Source organism: Mangifera indica, chromosome 17 (genome assembly GCF_011075055.1).
Source record: "Mangifera indica cultivar Alphonso chromosome 17, CATAS_Mindica_2.1, whole genome shotgun sequence".
NCBI lineage: Eukaryota > Viridiplantae > Streptophyta > Magnoliopsida > Sapindales > Anacardiaceae > Mangifera > Mangifera indica.
The window spans coordinates 5,053,040-5,072,727 of NC_058153.1; the positions used below are offsets into that span (position 1 = coordinate 5,053,040).

The 19,688-nt window shown below is 28.7% G+C and overlaps 1 protein-coding gene across 1 annotated transcript; it reads right to left on the reverse strand.

Annotated features, from left to right (window-relative positions):
• Positions 1-5,092: 5,092 nt before the first annotated feature.
• Positions 5,093-6,732, reverse strand: LOC123200384 (protein BIG GRAIN 1-like B). The gene has a single exon (XM_044615553.1). It carries the CDS (start codon positions 6,534-6,536, stop codon positions 5,172-5,174), a length of 1,365 nt encoding a protein of 454 aa, XP_044471488.1. The 5' UTR covers positions 6,537-6,732; the 3' UTR covers positions 5,093-5,171.
• Between the last annotated feature and the right edge of the window lie 12,956 nt (positions 6,733-19,688).

Below are 19,688 nucleotides of genomic sequence, written 5' to 3' on the forward strand. Positions count from 1 at the left end.
ACCTATGGTCTCCACTTTGGCAGTATTGCGGTGGAATTGAATAGTCTTAAAGTCGGGGAGTATTGCAAATTGTAGAAGCAATAAAAGGGAAAGAAAACAAGATTCTTCTGTGCAATATCAAATGTCATCTTCATCACTGGCTTTGTAAATTCGTAGGACAAAGGAAAAGCTGGAAGTGATTTTGATGAAAAATATTCACCTAGGGATCACCTTTCGATCAGATAAGTTTGTCTTTTACTACCAAAGCAAAAGCAGAAGAAATTATCTCGCAGTGGTCCATCTATACCTCTCAAACTTGTTCAATTTTATAGCAACCAATTTTCACACGGTTTTCTTCAAATTCAAAGGGCTATCTCCATTTGTTATGTGCTGGGGAATACTCATCAGACATATTGATAATAGCTACAAATAAAATGCAGGTGTACCAAATTTTCATTTAATATATAATTTATAATGGTAGAAGTATTTGTTTATCATAGTATAAACAACGTGGATATCTTTTATCTTCTTTCTAGGAAAGGCTTCAAGCAATGTGGATTCCCCAAGGAAGAGCGTTTGGATTTGAGATGGTTGATGTTATATCAAATTCAGATTTTTAAATTATTTAATACAATGATTATGAACTCAATCTGAGGTTTTAATAATTATAAGGTTTGATCCACTTATAATGGGTTGACCCGACCTATGTTCAATATGTATTACTTTATATTACTGTTCATAATAGTTAAGGGAGGTTAAGGACAATTGGGCATTTTTTAAAGTCCCAAAACTGTTGCTCAACTCTCAATACAATAAACATACACATAATGCCAAAACTACACAAAAAGAAAAAGTTTCTTCCTCTTTTAGACATTTTCACAGAAGAAAGAAAACTATATTGATCACAACAATACAAAGCAACAAATCGCATCAATTCCAATTTGAAGAATAACAATCCAAGTATATAAAATTTGTAACTATATTTAATTTCTTACATTAGTTACTTAGTGTAGTTGATTCGATTTCAAAGAAATTATCTAACTTACGTAGGATTTTTTGTAACTGAAAAAAAAAATTTCATAATTTTCAATGTGATGGAGTTCAATAAGCTCATGAAGTGCTAGTTACCCTGAAGAGAAAATTTATTTTTATCATCTTATTTATAAAGTTAAAAGGAAATTTATACATAGGCACATGTTAATTAGGGAAATCAAACTGCCCACATCAAGAATCTTCAAAGGGGAAACTTCAACTACCATTGATTGTATCTTTCGATGTATATATATGCCCTAAATAACTAAATATGTAGTTAAGATAACCCCTAATTAGTATAGAAGTAGAGTCTTGTTCATCCATGGAGAGGAAGGAACATGATGATTAAGTTGGTGAAGAAAGAAGGAGTCAAAGCCTAGGCAATTAGTTTATCTCTTGAACCCTCTTCACCATTGATATAACATTATTCTTCTTATTATAGCTGGCAACTTCCCCACCTCACCAACCGTACGAAGTCTTTAATTAAGTAAGATTAAAGCATTAATCCCAATATTAAACTCCAGTTTGAAGCTATAAAGTAGTGTTTTTTTTTCAGAATTAGTTACGAATCCACCACCGCTGAAATTAATATAATGTCTTTTATAATTAGCTTCTAATCATTTGATCATGTTAGATTTTGACTAGAGAGATGGGACTTCCCCATTTTGATTCAATACAACCTTCTGCATGCTTTTCACGTACTCATCCTATATAATTTTATTTATACCTCATTATTACGTCTCATAACAATGAATTAATCCTCTTTTAACTATGCAATTTTCCTTATATATATATATATATATATATATATATATCCTTGTATCCCCATTTCACAATTTGAAACTCTTATATTATTTTATTTAATTTATCTGATAATAAAATATTTTAGTAATCCTGATTTTGTTATTATTCTATATTTACTTATTAATTTTTTTAAATAAAAATACCTTAAATTTCGATTAATATAACAAAATAACATGAAAAACATTTTAGAATAATTGTACTCAATAATTTTTAAAATATTTAAGTAAAATAATACGTATTATTATTTTATTATATCTAATCAAACATAATAATTATTTCAATAAAGTTATACGTATCTATTTTGAGTACACAAATGATACACACTTCATATATGACATTATACAATTGGATAATTTTGAATTAAGAACAAAATAATATTCAATCATATGATAACACATATAAACGTATATTTATTTGTTTATTCAAAGTAAGTACGCATATTATTATTCTAATTAGTTATATCTACTCATTTTTATTTTAGATAATTTATTTTTGTTAAATCTTGGTGATCAAAAAGGTCAAACGGAGTCAAGACAATATCAACTGAAACTGTATTTCTTGTTAGTAGTATTTTTTTTAAAAATAAAAGTGTATATTAACAAAAAGCAAGGGCACTAAGAAAGGTCCGAGAACAACCTAAGCAAATTCTACTTGAAAGAGTCAGAAGAATTATTTTTTAAAGGTGCTGGATTAACAGGGAATAAAAATATGTTATGATTTGTTCATATTTTCCCTTTGTTTTCTTGGTTATATGCAAGTTCAGATTGCACATGGTAGCATATTAGGGAATAGTTATATAATATACATCAAATTTAAAGTGGTATATATTATAATAAAATTATATGTATTTATTTATCTTTTTATATAATTTATTTATACAGATGATATATTATTATATAATTAAATAATTTTAAATTAAATATAAAATAATACTTAATTACATAATAATATATTTTTTATATATAAATTATGAATAAAAAAATGAATAGGCATAAAAAATGAGCACTGAATATATTAATATGAATCGCCACATTTGTAAGATTCCTTCCTTTAGAGGGGCCTCTAATCTAAATCATGTGCCAGTTATTATTATAAATTTGCACGTACTCTCCTCCTTTCTTCCCTATTGCAATTATTTTTCTGTCAAAAACCTGCACTACTTAAATAATAAAAAATAATAATAAAGACTATTCATTTAGCTTCATAATACAGCCCTAGCTGCTTAGGGCATAAACCCATATCTATTTAGAGTGATGTTAATGTTTTTAAAGTTTTATATACGTGGGAGAGCTTCAAATCTAAGTTTTTTATTTAAAAATTTTAATATTTTATTTAATGTAATTGAATTTTTTTATTTTTAATTAAAAATTATTTAATTATATGATAATATATTATTTATATATTTAATTTATGTATAATTTAATTGATATATTTATATAAGGGATTAACCTTCGTTTTGAATGCAATCAATTGCCTAGCTATACAAAGAAAGAAAATAATTAATTGCCAAAATTTGAAATTTCATTCCCTCACTTGTGGAAAGAATCTTAAATAAGATGAACTCATCAACCTTTTACACAATCATCTAAAAATTGTTTTATATTTTTTGTTTTAGAAATTAATAATAACAATTAAATTATAAGAATATCTATTTATTTATTTTATTTTATTTTTTTTACAAAATAAGAAAGTATTAGTGTGACTGTCGCATCATCTCATGCATATTTTTGTCCAATAATACCATGTCAAATATTATTTCATTTAATCTATGGAGAAAATATAAATTAGTTTGATAATATTGGATAAAAATACATTCATTTCTTCTCATTTTTTATTCATGGCCTTTTTTATTTTTTCCCATCTCATCTATCTAATATATTCTATACGTTAGAGTAAACATCAATACTATATGTCATAAAAATTGACATATGCATACGTCTCAGGAAACAAATAAAGTTATTGATTAGATATCCGAATTTGTTTTAGATTTGTCTAATGAGTTGATATTCTATTGAGATCCATCAACGAATTGTAAACGATCATTTTGATAAAAAACATTAAAGATTCATGCATAAATTAAGGTTTTTGTTTCTGTGTTAGTTTTTTTTTTTGTCTTTGACCTTGATCTTATATATATATATATATAGTACTAATATTATATGTTACAATAAAACTTCATATTTTTTAAATATATAATTGAGTATACAGATAATATATGATTATATAATTAATCGATTTTAAATTAAAGATAAAATAATTTTATTCATATTATAACATATTATTTAATGTCAATTATATACTTAAAAGTGCACATATAATATTGTTCTATTTGTTAACATAGTTAAACCTTATTAAAGTTTGGGAACCTCCATTTTCTTTGCTCATTCATTTGTCATGCTACCGTCATTTAATTTTAACCAAAATTTATAAAATAATATTATATGAATAAACAGTGACATATCATTATGTTATTAGATTATTAAAAATTAAAAAAATATTTAAATATATAATAATATATAATTATTTATACACAAAATTGTACAAATAGCTCTATTGAAATTTATAGCATAAGATGAAGAAGTAATTGTTAAAAAATTTGAAATATACGAGAAAGCAAATATAATTGAAGTAAAAAGGCAATGAAAGGAGACTTGCAGAGGAGGGTTAGGCACCCAGCAGCAGCAGAATTGTCCCTTTTTCTGGTCTTCTTGGTAGTTGGGACAGAGAGATATTAATAGTATTTCGGTAACGCAATGTTCAAGTAAAGGGGCCATCCCCATCCCAATTGCCAACCCAACACGAACACGAACACAAACACAAGCATAAACACATTGATTCAACTGAAATTCAGAGAAAGAAAATAAAAGTATAGAAAGCAAAAGCTCTCAACTTTCTCTATTCCCGTGGGCGAAGATCTGCCTTTCCCTTTTACAATCACAACCCCCCTCTCATTTTGCTTGTGATTGCCATCTCGAATCTTTCGTTTTCCCTCTTCTCTTTTTCTCTTTTTCTTCTTCCATCACACCACTCTTCTTGTTTGTCAGTTTGGATCATCTTCAAGAATTAACGCATCCCCATATATTTTTTCTTACTTTTCAGATCAAAATCAATTTCCCATCTGCACTTTTCTCTTTTCTTTGCTTCCACCCATTGTTTTCTTCTACATTTGCCATCAGGATACTCAAAAAGTTTATTTTTTTTCTACCTAATTCTGAAACTATTGATGCAGTTTCTTATTTGACCGTTCAAACTCTACATTTGACTACAAAACCATACATGAAAATCAATTAACCACAAAATTTTCCCATAAGAAAAATTTTACAACACTTTTGTTCTATGTGATGATTTAAGTAAAATTACATTATCAAGCCATTAGCGATGGCAGAATTAGCATGAACATTAGTAGTTTCATACACTGGAAGCTCTTCACAATACCTACTGTTTCCAATCACAGCAAGATGATCAAGCTCGAACAGATCCGAACTAGAGTAACTTGCAGCGTCGTCATCATCATCCTCGTCTTCGTCGTCTTCATAATTAACTTGAACATCTCTCATGATTAACTCACTTTTCCTTTGATTTCGATGATAATCTTTCAAAAACTCTCGGGCTAATTTATCCTCGCATTCTTTTCTCTCTATCCCCTTAAACTTTAGCTCTTCTTCCTTCTTTCTTGCTGGGGATTTTCCGATTGTCCAAGCGGTTGGAACAGCAACGGACATTAGGCCTCCTTCGTCTTCATATAAACATTTGTGCCCACATGGTCGGCAATCTTCATCAACAATTACACTAACTGGGCAGAATCTAACGCTTCTTTTAACTCCATTGCGTAATCGCTCTCTTGTCGAAGGTGAATTCTTGCTTAAACATGATCTTGAAAATGATGATGCTGAAGAGCATGTTGAAACTTGGCCAGACTTTGGGTCTCTCTCTGATTTCGAATCGTATATGTTTTCGTTAATTGAAGATGAACTCTTGGTTTTCTTTGCATTCCCTGCTGTGAACAGAGAGTTGATAAAACTTGCGAGACGACCGCCCGGTGAAACCGGCTGTTTCACCTTCTTCAGATTGTTGTAAATCTTCAAGGCCCTTGATTTTGACTTGATGAGAGTTTCTTCAAGCTTTGGAGTGTGCTTTGCTCCAGAATTGCAGTGGTAATCATCAAACATATGCATTTCTCTCTGTTCAAAAAGCAGAGCCCTCTCTGTTTTCTTTGTTTTCTCTGGCTGAGCCATGACGCTCGTTTTCACCATTTTAGGCCTCACAAAGCAAGAAGACCTCGTTCTCGAACGGTAAAAGGAATCCGTATCAGAGGAAGAAAATCCCCCAGAACTCGAATCTGAAGAACTCGAGGCCGAACTAAAAAACAGAGCATCATGATCTTGATGTGATTTTCTCTCATATTCTGTGAAAATTTGTTTCTGTTTGCTGCTGTCCTTTTCACTAACCTTCCTCTGCATCCATTTCTCAATCAAACAAGCTCGACGAAGACTCAAAACCTCATCCTCTTCAACCGTTCTGTTACTTTTGACACTGTTTCTGCTCTGCTTCCTCTGCATGGTTTCTCTGTAAAACTTCAAATCTGGAGATTTGGTCGTGCCGTCGTCCGTCCAAGTTGAACGGTAGATTTCATCGAGAAGGGAGGAAGAGAAAGATGGGTTTGGCTTTTTCTTCTCTTGCCTATATGGGTCTTCTCTCAGTGTCCTCTCCCAATTATACATTTCTTTTTGCAGAGTGATGAAAATAAGAAAAGGGTGAAAAATATGGAGGTTCAAAAGCTGTAACACAAAAGGAATAGAAGGTAATCAAATCATGTAAAAGAAACTTCCAAGAGTGAAAATGATTTGATTAGATTTGATTCTTCTTTAGCTTTTGTGAAATAGAGAGGAAAATGAAGGAGTAATTGAGAGGAAAATCGCACGCCTTCAAGTTGAAGATGAAGAGAAGAGAAGAGAAGAGAGAGCTTATAAAGCTCTTCATCCGCGTGCATGTCCATCCTAATTGGAGCCAATGCCAGTTTGGCATTTCATGACGTGGCATATTTTACCGCTTTTTTTTCAGAAATTACACTGACTGTCGTCTTTCAAAATTGAAATGAGAGCCGTTGATCAGGCGCTGCATCATGCACAGAACAAGTAATGTATGACTCTAATTTTTTTGGCTGTGGGCCCATGTGTTGGTGGGGTTTTTTACAGAGGCCGTAATTCGCGTACTATTAAAGTATTATACGAGTTTGTAATATTTTACTATTTTAAGCATATTTATCATATATTTAAATTTAAAATATATAAAAAATATATATTTTTATATTAAATCTATATTAAGCATTGATATTTTATATTATTATATTTTTTAATAAATAATAAAATAATGTCATTTTATACAAAATATATAAAACTTAACCTAATCAAAATTGAAAATCTCATACAATATCATTTTTTTATTATTTATATTTCTATACTTTGTTGCTGTTTGGAAACAACAGTTTACATTGGTGACCCGATCAAGCTATGTTAAATTTATACTAAAACAATCTTGCAATGATAGATTTTAACATTCATTATTTTGGTTGTAAATATATATTGACATTTATTATCGTATTTTTACAAATATATTTTTTACCATTCGTTATATCATACTTATATTTTTGTACCCTTTTTCTCATTCTCGTATATACTGACTAAAGTTGTTTGTAGTTTGTATTGTTGGGTAAGTATGGATGGCTCGCAATGTATTATTAGTAATTATCATAAACTTAAGGTTAATTCATTAATAATGAATTACTATAACAATCACAAAATTTAGAAAAGAAACTCAATGGGATGGGAGTTATGTATAAGAAGAAGAAGTTTATATTATATGTAATATTCAAGTCCCTTTGGTGTCATATTAACATTATACGTTTAATTGATCTGATTCAGTGATTGTGGGATTGATCACTAACTCTGAAGTTTATCTGTTTGATATAATTGATTCGATTTTAAAAGAGTAATCCGATTCGAATGAAATTTCTCATATAAAAAAAAAAAAGTAGATGTGAAGATAATAATTGAATTATTATTATTAATTTATCTTCATATATACTAGACCATAATCAATCTCCACACCATGTATTTTAATAAGCTGAAAAAGTAGAAGAAATGGAAGTAAATGTATATAATTGATCAAGTAGGAAGAAGGGGAAGGTTCAGTGTTGTTGTTAAGCTATAATAATAATAATATCCCATGAGTTGGCATACTACTAAAAAATTATTGAAAGGAACCCTATAATAAAACACAAAGGACATTTCATATTTTATTTTCCCATTTGTTTCTTATGGAATAATAGTTCATGAATTAGTAGGGTTGGACTCGAACCGAGCCAGCTCGAGCTCGAGCTCGGCTCAGCTCGGTTCGAGCCCGAAACGAGCCGGGCTCTGCTCGGCTTGATCGAGCTCGAGCTAGCTCGGGTTAACTCGATAGATTTTTTTAAAAAATTTTTATACAAAACGACGTCGTTTTGATCTATATATATATACAAAACGATACCGTTTTGATATGAAAAACGAGTCGAACTCGAGTAGAGCCGAATTCGAGTCGAGCCGAGTTCGGCTCGAGTCGAGCCCGAGCCGAACTCTAGCCAGCCATAAAAAACCGAGCCGAGCCCGAGCTGGCTGCGAGCCGAGCTCGGCTCGGCTCGAATCCAGCCCTATGAATTAGTAGATTATTATTATCATGCATAAAATATTTAGTTTTTGGTAGGTAAAATAAATAGATTAAGGAATTTGGTAGAAAAAAAGTAAAATACAATTCTGAGCATGGGAAAATAAAACTTTGGATTATTGTGCATTATACATGTAATTAGAAAACACCCCCACATGTATTTGGTGCCGCTGGAGTCACCCACTTTTTAAGGGTCTCTTACATTGAATTATCTGAATTTAAATAAAATAATATTATAGGTATATGTTTTAAGTGTATATAGATTATATGTTATTATATAAGTGGATGTTACTTTATCTTTAATTTAAAATCATTCAGTCACATAATAATATATCATATGTATACCTATTTTGTATACTTAAAATATATATACATAATATTATTGATTTAAATATACTATTTCTGTTAGTGGTAGAGATGCTGAGATGGTTCATTTAAAACCAATTCTTTGAAAATCAGTTGTAAGTAACTATAATTCATTGTGTATATCAATCTAGCTAGGCCAAAAAACATTTTCCCACCCAAGGTTCGGTGAAATCCCAAATTCTCATCTGTTAACTTTCAAAAAACTTTGGTTAATGGTGAAAATATCATTTAACTAAAAATATTTTTAAAAACTAAAAATTTATTATATTTTCCTCCTTAATTTAAAAATTTGAGAATTTTTTTATATCCAAAAATCGAAAAGTGATAATTTTTTGTATAGAATTTCTTTTGTGATCACTTTCTAACAAACTTCACCGTCCCTTGTCGAGTTTTCTCTCTCTCTCCCTAATTGTCTTCGTTGAACACAATTATATATTTATTTATTAATTTTTTAAGATAAAAACATTTTTAAATAATTATAACATAGATATATAAGTAAAATAACATCTTAATATATTTTTATTATATTTAATTAAATATAATAATTATTTATTTTTATAAAATATAATAATAATAATAATTTATAATTAATAATTATCTAAATAATTTTTTTTACGAGAATTTTTTTAATAAAATATTGCCCGATCAAACCCATCAACATTTTGGTCCATTCCTCTGCCACCAAAAAGCTTACAAAAATTACAGATGCAGATAAAATTTTTCAGGATCTCCTTTACCGTATAAAAGTATTTTGTACTAGAAGTTGATGGACCCATTCAGCTTTGTCCAAGCTTTTGAATTTCAAAGTAATGGAAGCTCTACTACCAAAAATCAGACAGGACAGTAAAAAAGAAAATTGCTGGTATTTAATCATGATTAAAGAGCGTTTTAACCAGGGTAATTATAATTATGGGAAGGAGCCTGCAAAATAATGAGAAATTAAACAAGAGGAGCCTCTTTGTCTGATATTGAGCGCTGAAACAAATAATCTGACTGAAGGTAAATGTTGCAGTTAAAATGATAGTTTGCAGTCATTTCTAAAACTCTTTAACATTTTGTTTGAATTATTCCGAATGATCGAAACTAATCATATCAATAAGTTTAAATTTTGGGTTTAATGACAAATTTCACATCCATTGAAATAGTAAATCAAGAGTTTAATTTTTAAATATTGTCGAAGTAGATTCAAACTTTTCTGGAAATGCTACTTTAAGATTGTTTAAGCTCCATCTCTTCTTTTCATTTCAAATTGAATGTATAAAATGGATGGAATGATTTGTGACAATCTTTACAACAAAAATGAATTGGCTTTAAGTTCATTAATTTTGATTCACGTGAGGGGAGATTGAGAGCACTTAGCAATCACATGCACTGCCATTTTAGATCTATACATTTCTGCAACATTAACTTCCAGAACAAAAGAAAACAACATCATTAACTGCATCCACAGAAACACCCAGAGCACGACTACAACATTCAGAAAGATCCACATGATTACCCAGTTTGGTTTGTTGTTTGTTTATCGATCTAAAGACACAAGCCATTATGAATTCAAACCTCTACAACCCCCTTTATGCAAACTTACTTCCTGATAAAGGAGAAGGCTGACGAAGAAAGCATCAAAGTTGGCAATGGATTTGTGTAGTATCAACATTTGATGTTAAAAGAGATTAGAATTAATAAATTTGGCATGGGCTTTGCAATGTGTCACTACCCATATCCCATACAATTATAACTGAGAGATATGGTGATAACTCTGAATTCAAATGATATAAACTTAAATCTCACATATTTTCCAACGTGAGATTCAAGTCTCATACTTTATACTTTGAATCCTAACTAGATTTGTGTAGTATCAACATATGATGTTAAAAAAGATTAGAATGACCGCATAAATATTAACAGGGTAGGTCCATGGAGCCCCATTTAGTTTGTACTTGGCTACGAATTTGGTAAGCAAAGCTGCCAATTTCCCAGAACCAAACTTGAATATTTGGCAAAATGGTAAAAGAAATTGTGCCTTTATGGGGAGACCCACAGCTTTATTCACCTCCGTATTTCTTATGAGCTTCCCTCATTGTGCCGACAATATCTATATCTCCCATCTCCAATCTTATCATTGATCACAATCCAGTCACTGTTATTCTTGAATTTATCTTTGGTATTTCCAAGTATCATGTTAATTCTGTTATATAATTGAAGAGAAGAAAATGAAAAAAAAGGAAAGAAGGCAAAGGTTACAAATGTGGCTTTGAGAGTGGTGGGAAAATTAAATTCCAATTAGGAGTGGTGGGAACAAACCTAGCGTAGTCTAAACATCTTTTTATTCGAGTTCAATTAAGCCAATATTAAAGGTGATAAAAATTTAATTCAAATAAAAATGATTTGATTTGTATATCATTCGAGTTTAACTTAAATTTGTAGTTCAGATTTATATTTCAGATATATAGGTTCAATTTATTATTCAAATTCGTGATTTATTGTTAAAATCATGTTTTTTAATAATTACTTAACATAATTTAAATAAAATAAAATTTACTTATAAAAAAATATATAATTCGAACCAAGATAAAAATTAAATTTGAATTAAATTAAATTATTTATCTAATTTATGAGTTAAATCAAATTAAACTCCCTCTAATTTTAATTTAACTTAATTTTAAAAATAATTAATTTTTTTAATTTAAATTTAAATTAAATTAAACCGATTTTCAAGCCCGAATCAATTCGGGTGTAACCATTGTCCACAAGGCCACCATGTACGGAATGAGAGAACAATGGACGCACTGGCGCCAATAATTAAGCGCTCATCTGATCTCGTCTCTCTCACGCGCAGTGGGACCACTTATGCCACGTGAAATTATTTACTGTTTACCGTCCAATGACGTACACTTACCACTCTGACACGTGCTATTGAGGGCTTCGTACTCTCTTTGCTTTCTGCACACGCATACGTCATCCTCATTAATATAGTTTCCAGTTTGGCGACATTCTTCCCAATACTCTTCTGCCATCTGTCTCTTCCTTCCTTATATGCTGGCCCCCCATTTATCTTATTTTACTATTAATAGAAAAGGATTTAATTAAAATATTTAATTTTTACGATACTGTAAAAATGGGACAATTGGTAACGTTACTTGGATTTCTTGTACCAAAACAATATTTTTTCTTTTGGGTTAAACGGACTTTAATAATGTATTATGCATCAAAATTAATTTTTCATCTGATATATTAAATATTATATTATATTTTTAAAAATAAAATAATTAAAATATTAATAAAAAATAAAAAATCTAATTAATATGTCATTAGTTTAAAAAAATATTATAAATATCTTTAAAATTTTAAAATTTCTTATATATATATATATTATTATATTATCATTTTCTCTAAAAAAATATATCAATTCGTATTGATAATATATATCATATTGAAAAATGCATATCGTATTATACGATATGTTCATTATATCATATTAATTTAATATACTCTATAATATATATTATTTTTTATTTGTATTATATCGTATCATAAAATATATACCATATATTATAAAATATTGATAACTATAGGCTTTAAAATAACTGTTAACCTTGCATTAACAAGAAGGTATTAAATTTACATTTTTCAATGTAGGGGGTGTTATTAAATATTTGGTCCAGGTAAGGTTTAATGGATATTATAGCTTATGCTGTTATTTGATATATAATTATATAAGGGTTAAATTGGTATTTTATCTTATTGGAGTAAATTATTATTTGTCAAATTTGGCGTTGTTTATAGATGCTTTGTGTAAATTAATGTTTTATCATGTGAAAGCAAATTGATATTTTTAAGGTTTCATATTGAATTTTTTAGAATATACTTTTGATTACGGTATCTAATAAAACTTTGAAATTTGTTTGTCAAGTAGGGGTAGAGTTAAATTGAACTGATTTAGTCTCAAAAACTAGTTTGATTTAATTTGAACCTAACCAAACTTGAGTCAAACATCTCTTAGCTCAAGTTTATAGCTTGAATCGATAATTTGAATTTCTGGTTTAGTTCAATCTAAATTCATAACTCAAATTAATAGTTTAAATTTATGATTTGACAAAGCACAAATTCATGTCTTTTTCTTTTGTGTTTTGAAATCATTTTTTGAAAGAAAACAAATAAAATCAGTCAATTTTCATAATATATGTTTTGTTAAAACAACCCAACATTTGAAAATTACATATCAAAAAACCCTAAAATAAAAAATTTTTAATTTGCCCCCATATGAAAAATATCAGAAAACTAATATTAAGGGTTAACAAAACTGGTGGAGTATAAAAACTTTCAAGAAAAAAGTTTAGGTTCAAACCTCTGTCATGTTTGTGAAAATTTTAAAAACCATAGTTATCAATATATATATATATATATGTATGTATGTGTATTAAAGTTGATCAGGAATGATTTATTAACCTTTATTTTCTTATTTTTTGATTTTCAACCCAGGTTTTTCATTCTTCAAATAAATCAAAAGTTTGATCGTTATGTTTTCAAAAAAATAAACCCAAACTCTTGTTGAATAATCATCAACAGATGATAAGAAATAATGAGCTTTAGAGTGTGAGTTTGGTAATTAAGGAGATCCTTATAGATATGAATGAATATAATCTAACACCTTTTTAGATATATGTGTAGTTATAACAAATTTTAACTTTTGAGATTCACCTAGGATACAATTCTTAGAAAAATCTAGATTACTAACCTTTTTTAGGTCTGTTAATTTTTGTTTAAAGAATTCTTATTGGTCTATCCGACTTAGGTATCCTAATCTTTTATACCATAAAATTGTATATTGGTTTAAGTTGAACTAGTTGTCATTGAGTCCTTTATCATTGTCCCCTCCAATATAATAAGTCATGTAACAGGTTATCCTTCATTACAACCAAAACTTGTCTTATTACCTTAAGCTCTATTCTTAGACTTGTAAGTATATTCACAAAAATCTAACAAACCTAGTGGAATTAAATTTCTTCTATGTTTAGGCACTTCCTTGACATTTCCTAAAATTTTAATTGAACTATCAGACGTTCTGAAATTTTTATAATACCCTATACCTGTTACATCACATGACTCATCATTACCTATTAAGACCTTACCATTATTAATGTGTTTTAAATTTATAAACCAATATGCTTAAGTTGTCATGTGAAAGGTGCAATTCGAACCCATAACTCATCCATCTCTAAACATTCTCTCAGAAAGTACCAAGACCTCTGCCCTATCATATCCATCTAATATGTTTGCAGGATCTTGATTATCAAAATTAGAAGAATTCATTTTCTTCCTATTAGGACATTTTTTTTCATATGACCTTTATGACAATGCCAATAGACTCTCTTGATCCTTGATTTGGATCTTGTGGATTTTTTATCTTTAAACTGAGATTTCTATCATGTTTTGTCTCTAGGCTGTAAACTTCACCTGTTGACTTCATTTCAAACTTAATTTCTAAATTTTTTACCTTAGAGTCCATAAGTCATCTTCTAAAGGCAGTGAGTTAGTGACTCTCAACCATATTGATAGTAGTTTTAATATCCTTAAAAGTTTCAGACAGTGAATTTAATATGAGTATTGTTTGATTTTCATCAAAAAAATTTTAATCTATGTTAGATAATTCACTATTATTTTATTAAACTCATCGAAGTTATCCTCTAGAGTTTTACTGAAATTCATTTTAAAACTAAAAAGTTGTTTTTTTAAATATATTTTATTTGTCAAAATTTTAGTCATGTATGATTATTCAAGTTTTAATCACACTTTTGCAACAATATCTTTCTCATCAATTTGCCTAAGAAAATTATCAAACAAATGCAAGATTAATAGGCTATAAGCAATTTTAAGTACCCCAAATTTTTCATAGTCAGACATGTCATCAGGGAGAGCCTCTCCTTCACTAATGAACTAGAATTGCTCTCATCTTCTTTCTCAATATTTTAAGGCCAAACGGCTATTTCCCACCCAAGGTTTGATGTTTTCTCAAGTTTTCACCCTTTAACTATGGAAACACCAAACACCCACTCATGGTCGGTTAGATTTAACAAAACCCTAATGATAGTAACGGTAAAATCGTCATTTTTACTATAATATTAAAAATAAACTAAAATAGAATCTAATTTTGCCCCCTTAAACTTTAAAAGCTAAAATTTTCCCCCAGCCTAAGTTTTAAAAAATGGCAGTTTCACCCTAGGATTTGGTTTTGAAATCTCCGGCGATCGTTCCGGCTCCATTGCCGATGACCTCTCCCTCCCGTAGCAGCCTCTCCTTCCGGCGAATGCTTTCCTCCCATTTGGAGGCTCGATCGGTGTCGGAGACACCTTGGGAGACGAAGTTCTTTATCTCCCCAGATGAAGATGAAGCCGTCGTCTTCGTTTGGGAAGACGAAGTCGTTGTCTTCGTCTGGGAAGACGATTGTCTTCCCAGAAGAAGACCTCTGGGAAGACGACCATCTTCCCAGACGAAGACGACGACTTCGTCTTCGTCTGGGGAGACGAAGAACTTTGTCTTCCCCGATGAAGTTTTTCGTCTCTCAAGGTGTCTCTGACGCCGATCGAGCCTCCAAATGGGAGGAAAGCATTCGCCAGAAGGAGAGGCTGCTTCGGGAGGGAGAGATCGTCGACAATGGAGCTGGAACGATCGCCGGAGATTTCAAAACCAAACCCTAGGGTAAAACTGCCATTTTTTAAAACTTAGGTTGGGGGAAAATTTTAGTTTTTAAAGTTTAGGGGGGCAAAAAGAGATAAAATTTACAGACGTTAGGGTTTTGTTAAATCTAACTGGTCATGGGTGGGTATTTTGTGTTTCCATAGTTAAAGGGGGGACATTTGAGAAAACATCAAACCTTGGGTGGGAAATAGTCGTTTGGCCATATTTTAAATCAATCTTTCCATCAAACCTCTCAATACCAATTTTGGTTTGGCCCATGCTGCTTCTAAGAACAATCTTTATCCTTCTTTATGCAAAATCAATTGCGCATATAATACTCAAAAACATTGAAAGGAGAGAAAAAATTACCCAAAAAACGAATATTGAGTGGCTTTAATACCATTTGTTATAGATTTAATATCGAATCTATCTATTATATTAAACGATTAGCAAAGAAAACAAGAAATCAAACACATAATGATTTATTAGGTACAACTCTCATAAACACAATGTTGCATCTAAGACAAATGTGTTTCTTTTGTCATAGTACAAGATTAATATACAAGGTACAATATAACAACTCTTCAAAATTACATTGATATATGTATCTAAGTATCAAAAATAGAGAAATACACAAATAGGATTACAAATTTCTCACTAGACAAAGCCAAAACTGAAGAGCACATAGAGGAAAATCGAAACCCTAGTAGAGCACCCATGAAAAGATGAAAGTAAAAAGCGATTCAATCAAATAATTTTGAATTAATTGAATAACCTTAGGTTAAAAATATCTAACCTTGAGAATGACCAAACTATTACTGCTATGATAGAAAATGACTAATATGCCCTTTGACACCACCAAATTACCCTTAATGACAATTTAAGACATGTATATGAGATACGTATAAATTCATACATGGTTGCAAAGTTTTGTACACCATATGAGTTGGTATTTCTTCAAATGTTTTACTACTATCACTCTTATATGATTAAAAAGGTTTTTTTTTTTAACTAATGATATAATATATGTGTCAATGTATTTATTTTTGATGATCGGAATCCTGTAAGTTAATTAGTCTAAATTTTTCATTAAAGAAATCATGTTAATTAAATATTGGTCTTTCACAAAAAAAAATTTTGTTTAATCACTTAAGCTTATCGCTAGACTGTGACAACAAATTATTTAATAAGTAAAATAACTGGGGAATTAAATTTTGATTACATTTATTATAAATAAATACTTATCAATCAAAATTATTAAGAGTTAAAAGATGAAGAAGCATGAAAATCCATATTAATAATTGAAAACAAAGAAATTTTATTGATTAAAATAATAAGTAGAGTTTATATATAATTTTTATGTATAATAATAATATATTATTATATAATTAAATAATATTTAATTATATAATAATAAATTATTATTTATACATTAAATTATAAAAAAATTATACAATATTATTATAAATCAAAATAATAATTAAATCGGGTTTCCACAAGTCCAATCGGCAGGGAACATAAATCGACGTGACATTTGCTCTTTTCTCCTGCTCCCATTCAGATTCTTTCACGTGGATTTCAGGGCCTACCACTACCTGACAGCTCACCGAATATTACATCATTGTCCTGTGATAAAATTGTAAGATAAAGGCCAAAAATCTTATTCCCACCCAAGGTATAGCAATATTCCGTCCCACCGTGCAACTTTCAAAAGCCGTCCAAACACTCACCTATAAACTAAAATATGTTTAAATTTTTAATCAGGATTAAGAATAAAATTGTTATTTAATCATAATATTTAAAAAATAAAAGTTTATATCATTTTACTTGTTTGATTTAGAAAAATAATAATTTTTTTTCTAAAATTAAGTTTTAAAAAGTGATATTTTTCTTTATTTAGTGTTTCAATTTTTGTTGACAAATTTCTGATAAACTACAATCGATCTCTCTTCTTACTCTTGACAATTGCTTTCTCTTTGACTGTTTTAGTCCGATTAATGATGTCTAAATTCGATAAAATCTAGATGATGAGTTTCGACTCTTTGTTTGAACCTTCATCGTCCAAACAAAGTCAACTTTGTTTGGACGATGATGATGATCTAAACGAGGACTTTGTTTAAACAATGACAAATAACAAAGAGTTTAAACTCTTTATCTAAATTCTGTTGAATCCGAATATTGTCGATCAGAGAGAATACCTTAAAAGGAGATATGTCATCTGAAGGGAGAAAGATTAACTATCATTTTGGAAATTCGCCAACAAAATTTGAAAATCTAAATAGGAGAGAAAATGTCATTTTTAAAACTTAATTTTACGGAGAAATTATTACTTCTCCAAATTAATAAGGTAAAATAATATAAACTTTTATTTTTTAAATATTATTATTAAAGGATGATTTTACCTTTGATCTTAACTAAAAATTTTAACATATTTTAACTTATAAGTGAATATTTAGATTTTTGAAAGTTAAAATTTGAGATTTTAAGACTTTATCCTTTGGTGGGAACAAGTCTTTTGCCATTAAATAAAGTAAAATCTGCCATATTAGACTTAAACAAAAGCTTGGGATAAATAACAAAATTATACATATTTATTTTAAATATATAAATATGTATATATTTATATATATGATTATATAATTAAATATTATGTATGTTATTATATGATTGAATATTACTTTATTTTAAATTCAAAATTATCTAATCACATGATAATAAATATAAATGTATATATATTTATATGTGTAAAATAAGTACACATAATTTTATTGTTTGGTAAATCCAAGATTACCTTACCAGCAAAAAACAAAAAAATTGCTAACTTAATTGGATAAAAATATCAATGTTTTTAAAATCAGATCGGTTTGATCAGTTTGACTGATTAAATCATGAACTACTCTACAATCTAATATGGTTTTATAATCCGTTCTGATTTATATTTAAATATTGACTTATTTAAAATTCGATCAAACTTGATAAACCTACTAAATCAAAAAATTATTTAAAACTAATAAAATCAAGTTTACACAATACTATATAATGTTTGTCTTATTCAAACTTAAAAGTGTTATAATTTATAAGATTTTAATTAAATTAATGATAAAATTTGTAATTAAATTTTTTTTAATCTATATAATGAAGTATCAATTGTTTAATCAACATATTTAAAATTATATTATACATATTTAATATATTTTGTGTTTTAAAAATATGATAAATATTTGATATTTTTTAAAAAATATATAATAATTTAATAATATATTTAACCAGTTGATTATCCGATTGAACCAATCAAACCATAAAATAGTAAGATAACCAATTCGATCACCAATCGATTTTAAAAACATTAAAAAATCCTATAATTTATTTTTTATTAAAAGACAATTTCATAATGTTAGAGTTGTCACATTAAAGTAATCTTTTCTCTTCTAAAGCATTACAAATTCATACGCATAGTTTCCAATATCCTACAATTCATAATATATATCCTATAATATGATATAATACTAATAAAAAATAATATATATTATAAGATATATTAAATTAATATGATATAATAAATATATCATATGACATGATACATGTCCAAAGGGACAAGGAGAGTATCAGGAGGGAGAGAAAAAGTGGGGGAGAGAGAACCAACAATTTGAGATGATGAATGATCATTAGAGATGAGATTTGAAAACTGAGGGAGACTGAAAGGGTGAAATTAAAATTTTTAGAAAGTTCAAAGATGACAGTATATAGAAGAAATGATAGTTGGGAAAGCCAATTTTCAAATATAAAAAATATAAAATTAGGAGGTATAAATAAAATTTTCAAAACTTAAAGTAATTTTAAAATATAAATTTAAATAAAATTTTTAAATGGTAATTTTATTTTTAATAATAAAATTTAATAAATAGATAAATATTTAAAATTTTAAAAAAATAACAGACGTAACTTTGAGTTTACACTTACCCTTGAGTGGGAAAAAGTCTCTTGGCCAAAGATAAAATAAGCGCGGGCTAAAAATCACTACCCTTGCGTCCGTAGCAGCAGATGATATTTTTGTGGTACGGTCCTTAAGGTTACTTGCTTTGGCGTCTTTTCCCTCTTTATCTTGCCAACAAGCAACACAATACCAAAAA

Excerpts from the sequence above, each read along its gene's own strand:
- LOC123200384 (XM_044615553.1), bottom strand. The coding sequence starts at position 6,536 with ATGTATAATTGGGAGAGGACACTGAGAGAAGACCCATATAGGCAAGAG.